Below are 20,340 nucleotides of genomic sequence, written 5' to 3'. Positions count from 1 at the left end.
TTCAGCCACAAAATGTCTGTGTTACAGAGCACACAACTAAAGCTTCGACTAACGATTCATTATTGATTAATCTGCAAAATGTTTTTCTGATTAACAGATTTTTTTTGTCCATAAAATTTCAGAAATTGAGGAATATTTGTTGTTGTAATCTCTGACAGCATGTTCTGTTTCCTGTCATACATGGCAAAGAAAAGCATCAGATTGTTTTCCATTTGAAAAACTGGAACTAGCGAATATAAAATCAAATAATAATCAAATCAAAATAGCTGATGAATTATTTGATTTTCTGTCAATCAACTAGTTCACAACTCTCACGTTTTCCTGAGTAGAAAATCGTCTACTGTGTTTTCGCTTTCTCCATCAACCAACAGACAAAAGCAGGAAGTTCTTTCCTTTTCTATTTAGGTTGCTGAACGGCATTCTGGGAAATGGAGGAAATCACTACCCACTGGTATAAGAATCACTTAGATCCTTTACTACAGTAAAGGTGTCGGTACAACAATGAAAAAATTAGAATTAAAAGTCCTGCATTCAAAATCTTACTTAAGTAAAGGTGCAGAAATATTGTTTATTAGGAAAAGGAGAATATTTCCCTCTGAAATGTAGTGGACTAGAAATATAAAATAGCATAAACTGGAAATAATACTCAAGTAAAGTACAAGCACCTCAAAACTGTACTTAAGTAGTGTAGTTGAGTTAATGTACTTAGTTATATTTCACCTCTGTGAAGAAACAATGCATCGAGTCAGAATGGTGGGAATGTGGCCACAGGAATATGTGATCTTGTCATATTCTGAATATCTGAAGGTGGATTTTTTTTTCCTTCTGACTTTCTGCCATTTATTGTTTTTGCCTTGTGGGGTGAAATCCCACCTGTGACACATCACGAAACACAAAATCAAGTGTCACAAATTACTTGCAAATGCTGTTTGATCCAGGTCTGGTGTCTGTTGAGATGCTGATCTCCTCTGTTTTATGAAAATGGACCTGTATCTTTCTGAAATACATACGTTGGACATGATAATGGAAGAAACGTGATGATTATGCTTCTTTCTGCTTTTAACAATAAGTGACCCAGAAAACAACAACTGTATATTTTATGCAAGTACTGTATTAGTTTTAAAGTAGGACTACACCTTGTTGCACTAGCATAAACAGGCCTCTCTGTTTCGTGCTTGGAAAAGACAACATTTTTAAACATGTCAGGAGGCAAAGTAGTACTTGAACTCTCAGAGAGAACTTGAAAAATAATTGTAAGAACATTTTTTTATTATCCTAACTTGCAAAGGGATGTGTGTGCAGTTGGCTTCGGCAAAAATAATCACGCACATCACATCTACTTTAAATACCGTTGTACTATTTTGCCCAAGTATAGAAAAGAGAATCCACAGAAAAATCATTAAAACCATGGATGTTTCCAAAAACTGTTTTTGAGTTTTATTGAGGCCTTTCACCACCTTGACTGAAATATAATTTATACAGAACATGAAGTCATGTGATTCTACCACCTCCGTGCTGTTTATCAACATGTGCTGTGTGAGAAAAGCGTGCTGAATGTATAGAAATGACCGTTTGGTCCAGATGGTTTCCCCCTGGGAATTCTGACTGAAGTCCAGTTCCGGACAACCTACAGCAGGTTAGTCACGAGCAAAAGAATGACGGTGTATCGTTATGTCATGGTTTGTGGCAGGATGTATATGTTATTATCTCCAAGTCATCATCATGTGGTACAGCGATCAGAAACACCTGACTTCAAGCAGCAAAACTGCTGTGGAAACAGTCTGAAAGAACAGCCATCTTTTTTTTTTTTAATTTTAAGACTGCCAGAGGTGTTGATTCAGTTTAGCTGTTGAGTAATGCTATCAAATAATTTTCTGATATGTTTTTCCTGGAAAGAATGATGTAATTTGGCTCTAATTATAGAGAAGTGGTGATTGGTGCACTTCCATTTAATTCATTTCAATTAAGAAAAGAAAGCAAAGATTAGAGGAAGCTCTGAAAAAGTCCACGACTTAGTAGCATTTTTTTCTGCTTTCCTATCCTGTTAATCCCCTGCGATCCCTCAGATTTATCTCGAGACATGTTGTGGGGTACGTATGTCCCAGGTTGGGAACCACTCCTCGGTTTGGTCGTATGGTTAAGTAGTGCCGCAGTGATGCGGTAAATAGCATCAATAAAGCGAACGATGAGCTAGAAATGTGTGAAATGACAAATTAAATAGTTGTGTTCATTAAGAGCAGAATTATAACATCAAAGTGTCAGTTGCTGAGAATAGAGCAATTAGGACTGAATCTCGTTATCAAAATTCTCTTGCCACTACAACATTAAACCAGCTTGTAAGACTTGGCTCTGTGCCGGTGAATCTGCCTTCAGCCATTAGATGTGCGCAGAAAAGCAACAGAAGGAGTATCCATTCGACAAATCCCTGTATTGACCCCCCATGGCTGGAGCATCTGCTGTTTTCTACTTTGGCCATAGACCTGAGTATCTATGTCAAAGACAAAAATAGTTCCACTGAGAAGGTCAGATATGACATTACGTCACTCAGTTTCTTCTCTGTTTCTGGAAAAATTCTGGGGACATTAAAACTGAAGGTGTCTGTCACATATCAATGCCAATTTGGACTCAGTATTAAAGTGCACTTGTGTTTTTATCTGTATGTTCCAAAGATCTTTTCCACCATTTTATTCTAACTCATTTTACAGAAGCGAGCATGATTTATTGTGGCAAGGCAAATTTATTCCTTAAAGGTTTGAAGACAAGAACTCCACACATCAAATATATGTGTTTCAGAGGGTTTATGATCAGGCTTGGGCAGAGTAGGCCTCAGGAACTGATAATAAAAAATAAAAAAAAACCTCCAAAAACTAAGCACTTGTCCTGTAGCACTGACCATGCCTTTAGCTTTTTGTTTGAAAAGGATGCACTTCCAGTTCTGATGACATCTAACAAGTTTGAATGGACTTACTGCAAGTTGCTTTGCACAAAAGTGTCTGCACAATGAATGTGATGTGAAAAAAAATGACAGCACCCAGTAGAAAGGACTTAATAAAAATATGGAGCCAAATATTATCAAATTTATTTTTACTTAGCACTGAATATAAATGCTGCCTACAGCAGTATTGTTGCTGTATATACTTTAAGTAGCAAAAACACAATGACCCAGAGGCAATGAGGACTGCCGGCACCTTGTTAGACCATGTTAGATGGTCTCACAGACCTGTCTTTGGAGCTGCTGGACCACAGGGGCCTGGAGCTGGTGTTAATTAAGACTGCGCTCCTGCCGAGGAGAGGGCCCTCCTGTGTGTCTGTCAGCGAGGACAGAGGCGCAGTGGAGCTGACAGCCACAGTCCACAGGAGCTATGAGGCCATAGCACACTGGTTCAGTGTGGTAGATGTGTGTGTCCTCAGGACCCTTAAGGTGGTCTTCTCAGGACCGTGTGGGACTACCTAGGCTCCTGTTTTGTTATTCCTCTCTCGCCCTGTCAGATGCTGGTCTTTAGAAGTCCAGGCTGCCGAGCCCTCGAAGGGGTTAACCAACCAACTGGGCTTACGTCCAGTAACTACAGCTTTCCGTTTACAGAGGGTCAGTGAACGTCACACATGGAGGCTGCTGTCTCATTAAGCGAAGTTCAATATCCAAGAAAGTCTCCGAGCCTCCACTATGGATCTGGTTGTGAACGCGTTGGCCCAGAATAAGAAAGCCGCTCTTCTGATCGGCGGAGCTGGCGTTGCAGTTCTGGGACTTGGGCTTGGATATAAATACCTGCGAGAGCCAGAAAAAGTTGTTGGTGTAGGCGTAGTGTCGCAGCTCCTTATTCACCCTCTCAAGTCTGGCAAAGCGGTGTCTGTGGCTCTCGCAGAATGCCAGAAAATCGGTTTGAAGTTTGGAGAAATGCAGGATCGGTGAGTGTTGCGCACAAAGGATTCAAGTTTGTAACGTTCAGAGTTGCGGCTGGATCACCTGAGGTGTGTTCACTGACCTGTGCAGACAAACACACGAAATCTGTACCATTAAAAACGGTCGGAATTACTTTAGTACTACAGTTATTTAACAGCTGTAGGTACTGTGATTGTACTGACCTGAGAGGATATGGGTCAACTCAGCCATAATAATCCAATAATGCATTTAAATGGAGCCCCAAAAGTCCCAAAAGTGTGTAATGCACGCACACGTAAAATAACTTTTGAGCACAAGATTTTAAATATATCATCTTTTGGCTCCATAATTCAACACTCTGAAAGTAACTATTCTGCTTTTTTACCTTTAGTACCTCAAGATTTTTTTACTGAAAGTACTTACGCGCTTTTACTCTAGGAAACTTTTTAAATGCAGAACCTTTACCAGCGGTTAAGACAGCTTATTTACTTCACCACCTTTATGGAAGCCCACCTCCATCAGAATGTTTGCTCATCATAACATAATACTGACTTAGATTCACTTACCACAAGCGTTTATATTTTTTATCACAGATTGTACATCCCTGCTAGTTGGAAAACAGATAAATTTCTGCTTCTCTCCTTCTAGTTTAATTCACTCAGGGACACAAAATGACACAAATGGAGGCAACTTAAAACTGCATTTGCATAAATTACACTCACAGACTGTTTAATTTGGTTTTGGAAGGTAGCTGTGTCTCAATATTAAGATTATTTCTGAACTTTTGTGGAGGTTTTCATAAAGAGTTCAAACAGGTCTGAAACCCTAAAGGTTCTTCAGAGAAAATTGCCAAAATTTAATTCAGTTGCCGAACAGAGAAACATCAAACATGTCGGGTAAAATGCAAGAAAAATACAATAATCGTAGGAGTTAATGAGAAAATCTGTGAGTGCTTATACTGCTCTTCCACAAGACTCAAGAGTTAGTTTAAATCTTCAGGGAGGCATGTTTTTACGTATGACTCCCAGATCAATTTCCACCTGGTGGGTTAAACATAATGTGATGTAAATCTGGGATCTCTGCATGACTCAGCAGCACCGTTTATCAGCGCAGTCATGTAGTTGTTTATTTATTTTTAACCTTTTTAACCTTGTCTCGAGTCTGTGGGAGCTCGGAGTGCAGGTTTAGTGCCTGGACATTGTAGTTCAGCCAGGGATTCCAAATGGTGCAAATGGGGGAAATCCACTGTTGCGTTTGTTTTGTTTGCAGACACTGGCTGGTGGTGACGGAGGACGGTCACATGGTGACGGGCAGACAGCAGCCTCGTCTGGTGTTGGTGTCTCTGACCTGCGAGGGAGGTCAAGGCCGTTTGAACGGGCCAAATATGGAGGAGCTGAGTTTCCCTATCAAACAGCCCGACAATCCCGTCATCGACTGCAGGTCAAACATTAGGGTTTAATTTTGGCACCACCTCAGGTGTCTTGTTTGTGTTGTGTAATGCTCCTTGTTGTTTTTGTGCTGCAGGGTGTTTGGCGCTGACATTCAGGGCCGGGATTGTGGCGACGAAGCGTCTCACTGGCTCACTCGTTATCTTGGGGCAGAGAAAACCTTTCGCTTGGTGCACTTTGAACCTCAGATGAGGGCCAGGAGGCCGGTGGAGTGCGCGCCTCTTTTCTCACAACATGAGGTAGTGACTTAGTGCTGCAGTGTGTGCCGTTGTTTTCTTGTGCCCAGGTTTTAATGCTCCAGTTTTGTGCATCTTTCAAGGGCCAGTGCTGTTCTCCTGCTTTTTGTTTGCTTTAATTCTCTGTGAACGGAAATCCCATCAACATTGTTGTGACTGATTGTACTCGTCTTCCCATTCATCCAGAAATCGGTGTATGCAGATATCGGAGGTGTGATGCTGCTGTCTGAGGCATCTGTTAAGGATCTCAGCAGCAAGTTAGAGAAGGAAGTCACTGTGGACCGCTTCCGCCCGAACATCGTGATAAGTGACTGTGAGGCATTCGATGAGGTGCGTTGATTCCTCTGTTTAGAGGTCCTGGTTACATGAACAAAGAAAAAAACCATATCAGAGAAACATGTAAGGGTCAGATTAGAACCAGAAAACATCTCAAAAAGAACAGATCCTGTGTGTCTCTGCACCACAGCCCATGAGGTTCTGCTTTATTTTTCCCTCCTGTCTGAAAAATGATCATTTGGTTCTTTCCTTCTGACTAATACCTCGCCCTTTTCAGTGTAAGCAGCGTGGACTAAAATTATCTCCAACTCCAACTGCTTTGCTTTTTCAGGATTCATGGGAAGAGATCCAGATTGGCAGCGTGCGACTTCAGCGTGTAATGTCATGTGGAAGGTAACATGGTTGATGCTTCACACAGATTTTAATCAGAGACAGAATCTCTTCATTTGGATCCAGAGCTGCAGAGCTGTCACCACAGGGATTTGATTCCCTGGATACGAATTAAATCTATCAATGATTATCAATTGACCTGTCTCTGAATGTCACTGTGAAGTTGTCTTTCTAACTGTGAAAATTTAGGGTTAATAGGATGAATACAATCTGCTGTCGTTGTGTTTCTGTTGTTTCCAGATGTATTTTCACCACAGTTGACCCTGAAACAGGTATAATCAACAGGAAAGAGCCTCTGGAGACACTGAAAAGGTAAAGCAATAAGATATTTCCACATATGTTGCATGCAACTTCGTAGTGGACGTTTTTCCTGTCACACTAACCTACGCCTTTGAACTCATCCCAATGACGATTCTTTCACAGCTATCGTCTGTGCCAGCCGTCTGAGAAGCACATCTACAAATCGGCTCCGTTGTTTGGACAGCTGCACACTGTGAAGAAGACGGGGATCATACAGGTCGGCGACGTGGTGTACAAGATCAGCCGTTGACAGGGGTCAGAGTGAGAAACGGGAAAGCGTGGCGTCAAAGTGTTCAGCCGCTTTTCTAAGGGAAGGAGAAATCTTAGCACCGCCACTGTAAAATCACAGAGTTAATCCACTGAAGAAAGCAGTGAAATAGATGCACTGTAGTATAAATAATTTGTAACAAAGACTATCAGAGTTTTTGAAATGATGAGATTCACAGAGAGACCAGCAAAGTTCTAAATACACCAATAATCAAGTCATTTTTTTTGTTTTATACTGGATTGTGTTACTTATCATTCCACTCAGCTGCTTCTCCGTCAGATGGGCTGTTGTGTTGAATTAAACACATTTCTAACAACTGCACATTGAGTTCACTGGTTGTTAAATCCTGAAACTACACGATTCAATTAAAAGGAGAAATGAAAATGCCCCAAATCTTTGCAATAAAATACTTAACGTGTGTAATTATTCCTCAAATAAACAGGACAGAGAAACACAACCGGGCAAGAACAACCTCAGGCATCAAAAAATAGCAGAACATTTGGCATTTTATTTGTTTGAATGCTGATAAATTCTTCATTTATTCATTTTATTAAAAAAAATAAATAAGCACCACCCCTGCTCTTAACATTTCCACGTCTTCCTATTTTAAAGCATGTGTTTGTAATTTAAAAAAAAAAAAAAAAGAACAAGCCTGATTTTGAATGGACTGGTAGCACAAAATGACAACAACGGATTATATAATTTTTTTTTAATTTAACAGAACTGAACTGGTTCTGTAACACCTGTCCTGGTAAATATTTTCCAGCTGTCCTGTTCTCATGTGCCTGACACTTATTTTTAATTTAGAAAAACGTACAAAGTTTTGCCAGCAGCGGGTCAGTGGGTCAGTGAGGCTTGGACAGGACAAACATGCTGAATCGACTGAGGGAAACTAAAGATCAAACTTGTGACCTTTCAGTTAATGGGAAACCTGTGCACCCCTGTCCGTTTTTTTTTAAAGAGGTTGAAGAGTGTGAGGCACGATTCCTGACTTCCCAGATTCATGAGCTAACAGATGTAGGTCTTTTTCATCCAAATTTTCTTACACTACCATGAGTGTGAATAGTCATCGCACAGGTGGCAGCTGTGATTACTCAACATTAGTTACACACAATGGCCAGTAGGGAGCAATATGTCTTTACTTAACCTCAGAAAGAGCCTGCAGATTGAAGTAAGTAAGTAAGTAAGTAAACTTTATTTATATAGCACTTTTCACAGATAAAAGATCACAAAGTGCTTTACAATAAAAGTGCAAAGTGCCATAAGATAAAAATTAAAATAGGACAATTAAAATAACACTACATAAATACAACTTAATAAAATAATGTAATGTAAAACCAAACCACTAAAAATAGCATAAAAACAAACCAATCAATTATATGTATATATATATATATACATACATACATACATACATACACATACAAACATATATAGGACAGCCACCCAATCAACTAAAAGCTTGTCTAAATAAAAGTGTTTTTAGCTGTTTTTTAAAAGAGTCAACAGATTCAGTCAGGCGCAGGGTTAACGGTAAAGAGTTCCATAGACGGGGAGCGACAGACTGGAACGCTAGGTCACCTCTGGTTTTGAAATGCGTCTTTGGCACCGACAGAAGGTTTTGATTTGAGGACCTGAGTGAACGACCCGCGGAGTATGGGGTTAAAAGATCACAAATATATTTAGGGGCTTGTCCATGTATTGCTCTAAAAGTCAGAACTAAAATCTTAAAATCAATACGAGATTTAACTGGTAGCCAGTGTAAACCGATTAAAATTGGGGTAATGTGGTCCCGCTTGCGAACTCCCATTAAAAGCCTGGCTGCAGCATTTTGAACAATTTGGAGCCGGTTTAAAGAGCCCTTGTTAAAACACATAAAAAGAGAATTACAATAATCTAAACGAGACGAAACAAAGGCATGAATAATCAACTCCAGGTCAGGCTTTGATACAATGTTTTTAAGTTTCGCAATGTTCCTCAAATGAAAGAAGCAGCTTTTCACCAACGTCCCTGAATGCTTTTCCAGGGACATTGATTTGTCAAACAACACCCCAAGGTTTCTGATGCTCGACTGGACTGTGGAGCTCAGTGAACCAAGGTGTTGCTTAATATGAGGGATTTTCTCATCCGGTGCGATAATCAGTGTCTCAGTTTTTTTAGGGTTAAGCTGAAGGTAGTTGTTTGTTAACCATTTTCTGATGGCTGACAAACAATCTAACAGGTTTGATAACCTACCTATCTCAGATTCAGAAAAAGAACAATACAACTGAATATCATCCGCATAAAAGTGATAGGACACATTTTTGAAGAGACTTATGCACCTTCCAAGAGGGAATATATATAACATAAATAGAATGGGACCTAGCACTGAACCCTGAGGTACCCCACATGGCAGGTCATTTGGCTCAGACATAAAGTTGTTTACTGCAACTCTAAAAGTTCTGCCAGTGAAATAAGAAGCAAACCAATCTAGTACTGACCCAGAGAGCCCAAAATCATCATGTAAGCGATTTAAAAACACAGTATGATCAACAGTATCAAACGCAGCTGTCAAGTCCAGCAGCACTAAGACTGTGTACTGGCCAGAGTCTGCGGCCATCAGTACATCATTTGAAACTTTTAGAAGTGCAGTCTCAGTGGAGTGAATTTTACGAAAGCCGGACTGAAAATCATCAAACAAGTCATGGTCCTCCAGAAAGGAGGTAAGTTGCTCAGCCACGACTTTTTCCAAAATTTTGGACATAAAAGGTAGTTTGGAAATGGGCCTAAGATTTTTTGGGTCAGATTGATCTAGATTTGGTTTTTTTAAAATGGGGTTTACAACTGCCTGTTTAAAAGCTGGGAACAGAGCCAGTTTGTAAAGAAAGGTTAATGATCTCCACCAAGCAAGGGCCAATTTGATCAAACACTTTTAAAAACAGAGATGTGGGGATAAAATCTAGAGGACATGAAGAAGGTTTGATCTTTTTTATCAATGACTGAATATCCTCAAGCGTAACAGGTGAGAAAGTGGACCAAGTATGTAATGGAAGCAAAGAAATTCTGGGCTGGACATCCTCAGATGGGCAGATGTTGGCCCTTAAATCTTGAACCTTGTTCACAAAATAAAAAAGGAGTTTGTTGCAGTCCGATGCTGAGTCCACTTGAATTTGAGATGCTTGAGGTGAGACAATATTATTAATTGTCTCAAAAAGAAATTTTGGGTTATTTTTGTTAGATAGGACTAACCGTCGGAAATAAGCAGATCTGGCTTGTTTTATCATTTCGTTCAATGAGGAAACCAAGTCCTTAAGATGCAGTCTGTGTACTTCCAGCTTAGTAGATTTCCATAAACGCTCTGCTTTACGGCAAGTTCTTCTAAAAGAGCAAATGTCCTCCTGTATCCACGGGCATGATTTTTCTGGAGAGATAATACTCTGTTTAACAGGGGCTACCTTGTTTAAAAGTGACAGACAGTGATTATTAAAAGACAGAACGAATGATTCAACATCATTGCACTCATTCACGAATGAGTCAGGATCAAATGACTCTGAAAACCTCTCAATGACAGACTGATTTATGATGCGTCTTTGAGAAACAATAGTACTTGACAGTGGTAAAAGTGGAAAAAGTACGTTAAATAATATACAGCAGTGATCACTCACAAGGCTGTCCTTAACATAAATCTGGTCAATACTCAGGCCTAAGGAGAAAACCAAGTCAAGAGTGTGGCCTTTCTCATGAGTGGGACCAGAAACATGTTGTGTCAAGTTTAAAGAATCAGTTAGGGTTATTAATTCTGAGGCAATATTACATGAGGGATTGTCAATATGAATGTTAAAATCACCAACTATTAGCACTGACTCCAGTTTGATAATAGAAGATAAAAATTCAGCAAATTCGTCTAAAAACACACGAGCAGGACCAGGAGGTCTGTAAATTAGGATACAATAAAAAGGGTGACTCGTTCCAACCTTTGTCATCTGGAGCTCAAACGAGCTGAAAGAGTCTTGGCTCGTTAGTCTACAGGGGAAACGATCCCGATGGACGAGAGCGAGTCCTCCTCCTCGGCGGCCGGAAGTACGAGCAGTGCCGAACACGGAGCAGTCCTGGGGGCACAGTTCGTTCAGAAGAGTATAATCCAATTCGCGCTGCCAGGTTTCAGTCAGGCACATGAAGTCCAAGCGCTCATTGCTAAAAATGTCGTTTAGAATAAAAGTCTTGTTCGCAATGGAACGAGCGTTCAGCAACGCAAAACGGAGCGGGTGCGCGTCATCTCTGGCTGACTGAGGCATACGGGAAGCCCGCGGAGCCCGGCAAAGAGGCCGCAGGTTCTGGGGGTTTACTCCCCGCTGACGTGGTCGAGTGGAGCGGGGACGGCGTGGTCCAAACGGGGCATCCGGTCCGATGACAGGTACCAAACAGATGTTTGCAGACTCTAGTGAACTACCTGCGGCAGGGGAAAGGGGATGGAAGTCCATCAGCTCAGCCCTGGAGCTCACAGAGAGATGCCCCAACCAGGTCTTCAGCCTCACCAGTCTACCGCTGATTGAAGGAAGATGTGTCTGGATATATCTTTACAGATTTGGTTTGACATTTCGTTATCAGGAATTTCCTTTGGTGAACTCATAGTGCCACAGGACAGTAAACATAGTAATGATAAAAGAACATTTTAAAACATACAATTTTTAAAAAGTACCTCAGATGTAAAAGATCAGCTACAAACGATTTACCTTAAGTGCGCAAAGTCACCAGTTCAGAGGTTAAATAATCAAAATTTTCTATATAGTTTTATATATTGGAGAGAGTAACGGGAGGAAGTGTTTAGATTGATTTAATTTAGTTTGAGGTCTTAAACTGTTCTCTCTAATGCTTCTGTTTCAGCAGTGGTCAGATCTCAGCTAATTTCAAGTTTGTTGATAAGACAACAAAGAAAGAAAGAAAGAAATCCTCTTTGCAGGGGTTATAAATTAGCATGCTGACCATCTTGTTCAAAAACAGTACTGTACTCCTGATAAAAACGTGTGTTGGGTGGTGATTGATGGTGGAGCTCGATTGGTTTGATGTTTTTTTTTTCAGAAGTGGCTTCAATCAGCAATTCGAATTTTACAGCCTGTGTTTATTTTTAATGATTCCAGCTCTGAATTCATCTTTATCCAGGAATTCCTTACATAGTTTTTCTTCTGTATCAGAATAGACCACTACAGACTTGTCGTGCGGTCAGTCCCAGGTCATCATTTCTCCACTGAGAGTAAGTTGTGGAATGGTGCTACATTTCTCACGAAGCTGAGAGAGAGGTCTTCACCAGTGTTAAAGCTAAAAAAAACAAAAACAAAAACAAAAAACACAGTCTCTATCTTAAAGTGGATGTTTTTATCTGGGTCAGACACTCACTGTGCCTGCTCTGCATGAGTAATAGAGGATGGCTGGAGTAAAATATTTTTAATGCAGATTTTCACATTACTGTATTTACTCTAGGAAAGAAAATGTTAAAGAAAATACTTGAAGCAAGAGAGCATCTCTGTCTAAAAACGTCTAAGAATCAAATTCAGTCTCTTATTTCAGAGCTGAGCAGCTCGTTACATGTCAGCTTTAATGCAAGGAATTCAACAAAAATAATAAAACACTGAAACCAGCAAACATCCTCTTTAAAAGGGTAGACAGCCATTATGTTGTGTGTCACCTCACGTGTCAGCAAACCGACTTGTTAGTTGAAAAGTGCCATGGTTCTTAACTTCAAAGGGTCGGCCCTCCAGCGAAACAGCCGCAGGTAATGACAAACAGAGGTGATCAGAGCTGTTGCACAACAGGAAAGAGCCGCTTCCACTCCTTGCTCCGGCCTCCTCTCTGTCACAAAATGGGTACTTTAAGAGAAATATTCGGGGGGGTGGGGGTTGTGTGGCACCACCAGTTCATTTTAACCGGTGACATTTAAGCTCAAATGCGTAGTTATGAAGGTCTGTAATTTGTGAGGGTCCTGTGGTTTCATGAACATCAACATATACTGCAACATACAGGGGACGCAGAGTAGAGCTACCGTGATGTGGGTGGAAATGAGCATGTGGAACCCTAAACCTAAAATAAAATACTTTTATTTCATAGTGCTTCCGTTTGAAACAGGTCTTCAAAATGTCTAACTAAAAGGTTGTCAGGAAAACGTGACCGCATCCGACCGCTTCCACGTTCAGAGCCGTTTACGGAGATGGAAACATGTAGTCCTACATACATGAACCCTGTTTTATATCATCTTGTGTTATGACATGTCAACATGTCAACATGACACGTTGACATGTGCAAGTATAAGACAAAGACACAGACAGTTATTATCATGACAAAAGTTATGTAGTACCTTATTATATGGCATCATGGTTATAGCATGGTGTGTTTGTGTCATGTCATACTATGATATATATGCTTTGTCATGTTATGTTATTTTGTGTTACGAAAGCAGCTGTGGTAGCAGTTGAGTGGCGGGCGTATATACCCTTGGGTGACCTTTCCTTCATCATAACCAAAACAACAAAGTTACAAAAAAAAAAAAAAAAAGCCATTTCAGGCTTTTATCAGGAAAATCCATAATGTGGGCATCAAGATCAGCAGCAGAGAAATTCTGAATTGCGACATTCATGTAACCTCAGAGGGCCAAACTGCATGCTGCCGTCAGGACGACTCAGCAGTCACTAAACAAGCCACGGTCACAGTGGTTTCAGTTATGATCAGTGGTGTGGAGTTTAATTACAGAGAGCTTCTCAGATACACACATACAGACACTTTCCAATGTTTATTTTTAACACTTGCATGTGTTGTAAAATTAGAGCAATTTAACAACACTGGGGTTTGGTATAGTTGGAAGGTTTTTTGTGTGTGTGTGTGTGTGTTTGTTCCTTATTTCCATTTCAAACCTGTTTGATATGTTCTAAATACAGACAGGCCAGTGATTAACGTAGGCCAATCATTTTATGACTGTCAAAAATAAAATGTAAAGGAAACAGTGTCATTACATGCATAATTGCATGCAACAGTTGTGTCTTTAAAGGAATAGTAATAAAACTTTTTTTTTTTTGAGATGTACTTATTTGCTCCCTTTCCTGAGAGGTGAATGAGACGACCTCTCTCATGTCCGTGTCCGTGTTGTTTTTTACGTGTTGGACGAACAGAAACTGTGACAGTCAACACTGATTGTTCTACACACAAAAATATATAAAATATTGACTCAGTCATAGTAAAAAGAGTAATGATTTAAAGTGCTTTGGCGTTTCTCGCTTGCTTGCTTTTTACCTGAAGTTGGCTTCTCATGGTTCTGTTGCTTTTGACATTAAGGTTTGTCTTGGTTTTGTTCATGAAAGCCTGATGTTCTGCTGCCGATTCTTTCATCTTTATGCTGTTTTTCTCAAGTCTGATTTGCTTCTGTGCACCTTTCCTCTGGGGAACCTTCTTCTTTGTGCGGATTGTGTTGTCGTTCAGGCCGTTGGAGGCTTTTGTCGCGTTGCTTTTTGAATAATCTGTGGCAGTTTGATTGGTTTTTGGTTTTACTTGGCCTTTGTTGCTGACAGGCTTTATCACAGTGGGTTTCACTGAATGTTCTCTGGATTTCTGTCGCAAAGCATTCTTCTTCATTTGTGTGTTAGCTTCCTGTTTGTTTTTCTTCCAAGGTTTCAGTTGATTTTTCTTCTTTGCTTTCTTATCAGTTGATTTCCACTTCAGCACAGCGGCGCCCGTCGTCGTCACGGTGGCTGCAGTCGTCGTAGGTTTGACCTGGCTCCTCGTGGCTGGTGGTTTGGTGGCGAGTTTGATTTTTCTCGGTGGTGGTCTTGTAGGTTTTTCATTTGTGTCCAGCACGGTCACTGAAATGGCACAGATGTCGGTAAGTACCCATTTTCACTGTTTTACTCGTTCTGCAGCCACATACAACATGCTGCGTTTTATAAAGCTGGATTGAATATTTGCCTCTGAAAACAGGGCTGAATGTTTGAAATGCTTTTCTCCTTTGTCTCTATTTTAAGTATGTTTGATGTAAAATGGGAGACTGCTTTTTATAGTTTTATGCGTGGCCTCGATGCGATTATACAATTTGGCAGCATATAGACGTGGAACAGAGAAGAAAAAAGCAGGTTCTCCTTAGGACAAGAAAACTAAAGGGTAAAGAGTGAATGCAGGCAGCTTGTTGTGCCAGAACAGATATTTTCTTAAATGTTTTCTGCATAACTCTTGAACTAACCTCTAACATCGGTTTAACTGACTTGGTAATGTGTTGTGTGTATGTTGCCTATATTTAATGCACCTTGATTGAACCAAAACGATTTTCTCTCTAAAAAATGAAAAACACCGTGGCCATATTTCATTATGAGGTACAATTTACAGACAAGCTCAGTCAAAGACTTAATGGCTTCTTCAACATGTCTGGTATGTGCAGACCGTAAAAATGACACATTAAGCTATAAGGAGAAGGTGTGAAAAATTCAAAGGTAAACTGAGGCGACTTACATTCCCTGGGCACAAATGGAAGCTTTTTTCCCCTCACTTTGACAGGCAGAGGCTTCTGCTTACATTTCCCTGGAGGAGCTCTCCTGCAGAAGAAAAGAAGAGTTCTAACCTCTAACCAGTCACCCCCATTTACAGAGGTTACCGATCTTCAGCCCTTTTGATTACAGTCATAACCCTGGTCTCAATCAAGCAATTGCAAACAAAACTACTCAAGTTGTTGGACTCTTTCTCCTTGACAGCAGGTTTATTGGACTAAAGCTTGGATGCATTTTGTTCTCTGGAATCTTGTGGTGAAAACTTGAATATGTGTCTTGCATCACGACTGAAAAGGTGAGATACAGCTTTTCTGTTCTGTGCAAACCTGCTGCGAAATGACAAACAGCTGTTGCAGTGATACGGGGATCCTAAAATGTTTCGCAGAAACAGAATGTTGTTTAATTGTTTAATTCCAAAAACACAGATGTGACTGAAAGAAATTAACACACTTTCCTGAAAAAGCACAGCTGTTACGAATGTGGTGACTATCTAATGAAGTGTCCTCCGACAGGTTGACATAAGGACACAAAGTCAAGTCCACCTGAGAGTTCACATCAGTTGAATGGCAAATTTTCATTTTACAGGCTGCAAATTAATTCAGATGATGCACGTTTTGTAATATATGTATTGCAGAAAGTAAAGTCAGCTTAGATTAACATCTCTAATAGGAGTGCTCAGCCCTTTACTCAGATGTTGAAGTATTAACGACGTCCCAACATGAGCCTACAGAAAAGAAAATCCACATTTGTCCTTCTTATCACATGACAGATGATATATGTTTTTTTTTCCAGGTGGTGGAGGTGAAAGTGGTGATATTGTACGAATCTTTGAAGATGATTAAAAGCACAACATGATTTATGATTAGCTGATACTCTACCTGGAGGGATCCATAAATTTGAAAACAGTTCCAAATGGAGACATGGCACTGGGATAGGCAGTGGCCAGGAAATACAGTTCCCCTTTAAAAAAAAAAAAAAAAACAGAAAAGAACTTGTCAGTAGAGTCACATTGGTGAAAACCAATAAAGGCTGTGAGAGACTGAAGAAACATTACCTGCTTCATCTTCAGCAAACGAGATGATGAACTTGTGATAATGATTGATGAGTCCAGGGAAAGAGCAGGTTTTTGTATCACCCATACACACACTCCTTTCTTTCCAGTTTCCTGTTGTCTTATCTTCCTCTAACGCCATTATTCGACTGCAAAATTGAGAGGAATCACTTATATTGTTATAACATACCAATGCAGGTTTATCACATTTAAGGCAGGAATTAATACTAATTAATATCTTTAAAACCAAGACTAAGAAACCAGTACTTTTACTATTTAGTAGCAGGGAAAACTATTGAATTAATTACTGCCTTTGAATGAAGTACAGCTCTTGCCAAAGAGGAATCTGCCACGCTTCAAATATAAAAGGAATAGTTCAGCATTTTGGGAAATATATGTATTTGTTTTCTTGCCAAGAGTTAGATAAGAGGATCAACACCACTGTCAAGTCAAATGATACATAAATAACATTGAGTTCATTTAAAAAAAAAATGCACAGCTTTTTCAATAAATTCAAAAATGTACAACAGCTGACAAAACAAGCCTAGATAACAAGTTTGTTTTTCCTTCAGTGCTGAAAAGCTGACAGAGAATCTATTTTTTTTTTTAAACCCGACAGTTGGAGTAAACTACTTGGCTCAGATCGGCACAATCTTACCCACTCATAAAGTCTCCAAAAATGTACAGGCCGTTCAGATTGGGTGATTCACATCCTCTGTACACATAGCCCCCTGTCACAGACTTCCCAACATGATGGCTATATGCAAATATAGGCAGGATGTCATCTGTTGTGACAGAGAAAGATGCACTGTTTTAACTCAAATCTGGAGCATCAAAAATAGACTGAAAAAGGCACATTATGGCAGAAACAACAGGTGGTGAAAGTATCACTGAGCAAGAAAATACTTTTCATCTTCGGGGAAATTTCACATGAAGAGAAAATACTCACTCAAGGAGGAGTTTTGGCACAGCTTCATATCGTAGCACTCAAAACCCTCTTTGGCCCTCCATCCATAGTTTCCTCCCTTCACAATAATGTCAATTTCCTCGTATCGGTTTTGACCAACATCTCCGCAGAATATCCTGCCCCTGCCATAGCGGCTGACGGGGTCTCCGCGGTCCACAGAGCATCGCCACATGTTTCTGACCCCGTATGCGTACACCTCTGGCCGAGCATCCGGGTCACCGACGAATGGGTTACCTGGGGGGATCCTGTAGTGCCTCCCACTGGAGTCACTTCCATCCACATCAATGCGAAGTACTTTTCCCAGCAGAGCACTCCTGGGTAGGAAAAACAAGGATTTAGCAACAGTTGATGGAGGCTACTTGCGCAGTGATTGTGTACCAATCAGGTGCTCTTATCCCTCAGAGGTTACTTTTACAGTTGTCAGAGGAATGTGCAAAGGTTTCAGAGAAGCTCAACAAACAGAAAAAAACAACAACAATTAGAAATAACAATTTGATGGAAAACATGCAAACGGAGTCAGCTGTAACATCTGAACACGACCATTACACGTTGTAAATGAAATATTATAAATGAGCACATTTGGACAGGTGGTGTCAATGAAAAGACGACCACTGTTGTAGTTGGAACATTTTTCTGCTTCAGTTCTCACTCTTCCTCACATGTGAAGAAGTATGAAGAACCTTACTTGTTTTGTGCGTTGCCATACTTCCCAAATGGATCTCCAGCTTTTCCACCATCCCCAGTAAAAATGTACAAATACCCATCAAAACCAAACAGTAGCTGGCCTCCGTTGTGGTTTGCAGCTGGTTCCTCGATCTCTAAAATGACCCTGAATGGAAAAAGGATGCAGTTTAGTACAGTAACATCTACTCTAGGTGAACTTCTTGTTTTTCAGGCATAAATATGTGGTTGCCATGCTTCCTAAGTATGCCCTCAGGCCAGCTTTGATCCATTCTTTACATCTTCAGCACTGATGCTTTGGTGCCTGTCACTCATTCCTTATACTGTAATTATTTGTCTTACAGAAAGACGTGATAACAGAGCAGGACTGAGGCACCGAGAGTCGAATATTTGTCCAAAATGTCCTTTTTTGTACGTCTGCTTTGTATAAATGAAACAGAGATATAAAATTTGTGAGCTTTAGACGTGTTGGTATGAGGATTGTGTTATGTGCTGTTACATGTGCTTTCTCCTTTTTTTCCACTAACTGATTTTAATTGTTGCACATTGCACAGTTGAGTGTAACCCTTAACTGAAAAAGAAAAGAAAATTTAAATCAGGGCCCCAGAAAAGCTTGGGTTGATTCTAAAGTATCATTTCCTGTAATGAAGTCAGAACATGTTAAAATTATAGCCTGAGGCGTACATAATATACGTATATAATAATATCCTATGTGTCTTTCAGAGGTATGTGCAGTTGTTGCAGACCTGTTGGAAACTATAAATAGACCAAACGTTTACTTCACTCACTACAAAAAAAGCAAACGGAAACCAGGTGTCTGCGTACCTCTCTGAGTAAGGATCAGCCATGTTCATATCATAAGCAGAAACTTTCATCTCACTGATTCTGATTTTCTCCACCTCGCTGTTGACCTGGATCGAGTAGTAGATGAAGAAGCGTCCATTGTCCCGGTACTTGGGGTGGAACGCCATGCCCAGGAAACCCCTCTCATCCCCCAGCCATGGCGTGGTCATTACCTCCCCGCTCATGTCCAGGAAAGGCTGCTCCAGCCGGCTGCCGTCACGCAGGTAAACCCACACAAAGCCCACCTGTTCTGCGATGAACATCCGGTGTGTGTCGTCACTGCTGTGCAACATCAAGACAGGGTTCCTGAGATTGTTGGCCACCTCAGTCAGGCACAGCTGGAGACACCCTCTGGGGTCTTCCACCACCTGCCCCAGGTTGCTGTTGAGGTCAGAGCTCTTCAGAACGTTGGGGTAGCAGTAGTCCTGGTCAGACAGGTCGACCATGCTGCAGAACGTGGACACGTCCCGCTCAGAGGTGTCCAGCAGCACCTTGTTCTCAGTTAAATATTTAACCACATGGTGACATTTGCCATGAAACTCGGAACAGTAGCTGAAGCAAAGGCCAGGTAGCTCTCTGACAGGTGTGTATGAGTCTTCCGCATCATATAGGTGGGCAGCATAGGGAGAGCACTCCTGGATGTGTAAACACAAAACACTACAGTTTACTGAACGAGACATTTTTGGGCACTGGTGGGGCAGAAGATGAAAATTAAGGGGACACTTCGCCATGGAACTGTCCGATAAGGACACAAAATCTGGTTTTCAAAAAAGGGCATTTCAGCTGATGATGGCTTTAATTAGATAAAACTGAATTCAATCAGAAAGTTGAGAGTTATAGACCATGATATCCAAATAGACAGTTTAGACTGTGCTTCAGGATGTTCAGTTACAAACATAGGTCTATTGTATATGATAAGGCTTCTGCAGAGGTGAAGAGACAGAAGGAAACATACATATTTACCTGACACATGATTTCCTTCAACATGTCTGCACAGAGCTCATGACCCGCCACTTCCAACTGCTCAATAATGTCCCAGTATCTCTCCGCGATCAAGTTGTCCGTTTTCTGATCACAGCAGCCAAACTGCTCGTACTGCGTGCAAAACTCCAGGTGCCAAAGAGGTTTGAACGGTGGCTCGAAGTCCAGGCACTGAGGATGAGCTGATGCTGGCTGAACCGGGACGAGCAACATCACTGACATGATCACGATAAAGCCTGGAAGGCTCGGGGTCTTTTTGGGTGAGCTCGGTCCTGCAGCCGTGCGTAAAGCCACGGAGCTGGCTCCGCTTGGATGGAGCGCAGCATCCCGCGTACTTGTCATTTTTGCCGTCTGCCTCAGAAAGCATTCAGCTGTTTGCTCTCCTTTAAGTATGAGCCAGACTGTTACTGTATACGCGTGCACGTGAATGCATGTGTTACGCGTGCGCAAAAGTATGGAGCTGCCATCCCGCAGTCAGTGCCTGCCTCATTCCAGCTTCCAAGCCTCGTCACCTGAAACCA

General features: G+C 40.9%; 2 protein-coding genes across 2 annotated transcripts; one reads left to right on the top strand and one right to left on the bottom strand.

Annotated features, from left to right (window-relative positions):
* Positions 1–3,593: 3,593 nt before the first annotated feature.
* marc1 (mitochondrial amidoxime reducing component 1) lies at positions 3,594–7,119 on the top strand. Its single transcript, XM_041059936.1, has 7 exons — positions 3,594–3,906; positions 5,150–5,320; positions 5,405–5,567; positions 5,751–5,894; positions 6,172–6,233; positions 6,471–6,542; positions 6,654–7,119. The coding sequence occupies exons 1-7, from the start codon at positions 3,665–3,667 to the stop codon at positions 6,778–6,780; spliced, it is 981 nt and encodes a 326-aa protein (XP_040915870.1). The 5' UTR covers positions 3,594–3,664; the 3' UTR covers positions 6,781–7,119.
* A 6,538-nt stretch (positions 7,120–13,657) lies between these two features.
* Positions 13,658–20,340, bottom strand: hhipl2 (HHIP-like 2). Its single transcript, XM_041060940.1, has 9 exons — positions 19,802–20,340; positions 18,821–19,473; positions 18,000–18,143; positions 17,297–17,628; positions 17,006–17,132; positions 16,351–16,496; positions 16,175–16,256; positions 15,262–15,344; positions 13,658–14,621 (listed from the first exon to the last, which is right to left on the bottom strand). The coding sequence occupies exons 1-9, from the start codon at positions 20,159–20,161 to the stop codon at positions 14,017–14,019; spliced, it is 2,532 nt and encodes an 843-aa protein (XP_040916874.1). The 5' UTR covers positions 20,162–20,340; the 3' UTR covers positions 13,658–14,016.

The sequence above is a fragment of the Toxotes jaculatrix genome, chromosome 17 (genome assembly GCF_017976425.1).
Source record: "Toxotes jaculatrix isolate fToxJac2 chromosome 17, fToxJac2.pri, whole genome shotgun sequence".
NCBI classification, from domain to species: Eukaryota; Metazoa; Chordata; class Actinopteri; family Toxotidae; genus Toxotes; species Toxotes jaculatrix.
The sequence above is the reverse complement of the archived record's forward strand: the minus strand, read 5'-3'. Positions and strand labels throughout refer to the sequence as shown.

Excerpts from the sequence above, each read along its gene's own strand:
- marc1 (XM_041059936.1), top strand. The coding sequence starts at position 3,665 with ATGGATCTGGTTGTGAACGCGTTGGCCCAGAATAAGAAAGCCGCTCTT. Across the intron at positions 3,907-5,149 it reads TTTGGAGAAATGCAGGATCG|ACACTGGCTGGTGGTGACGG; the intron begins GTGAGTGTTGCG and ends TTTTGTTTGCAG. Across the intron at positions 5,895-6,171 it reads ACTGTGAGGCATTCGATGAG|GATTCATGGGAAGAGATCCA; the intron begins GTGCGTTGATTC and ends TTGCTTTTTCAG.
- hhipl2 (XM_041060940.1), bottom strand. The coding sequence starts at position 20,161 with ATGACAAGTACGCGGGATGCTGCGCTCCATCCAAGCGGAGCCAGCTCC. Across the intron at positions 16,497-17,005 it reads TTTGGAGACTTTATGAGTGG|TCGAATAATGGCGTTAGAGG; the intron begins GTAAGATTGTGC and ends TCAATTTTGCAG. Across the intron at positions 16,257-16,350 it reads GTTTGCTGAAGATGAAGCAG|GGGAACTGTATTTCCTGGCC; the intron begins GTAATGTTTCTT and ends TTTTTTTTAAAG.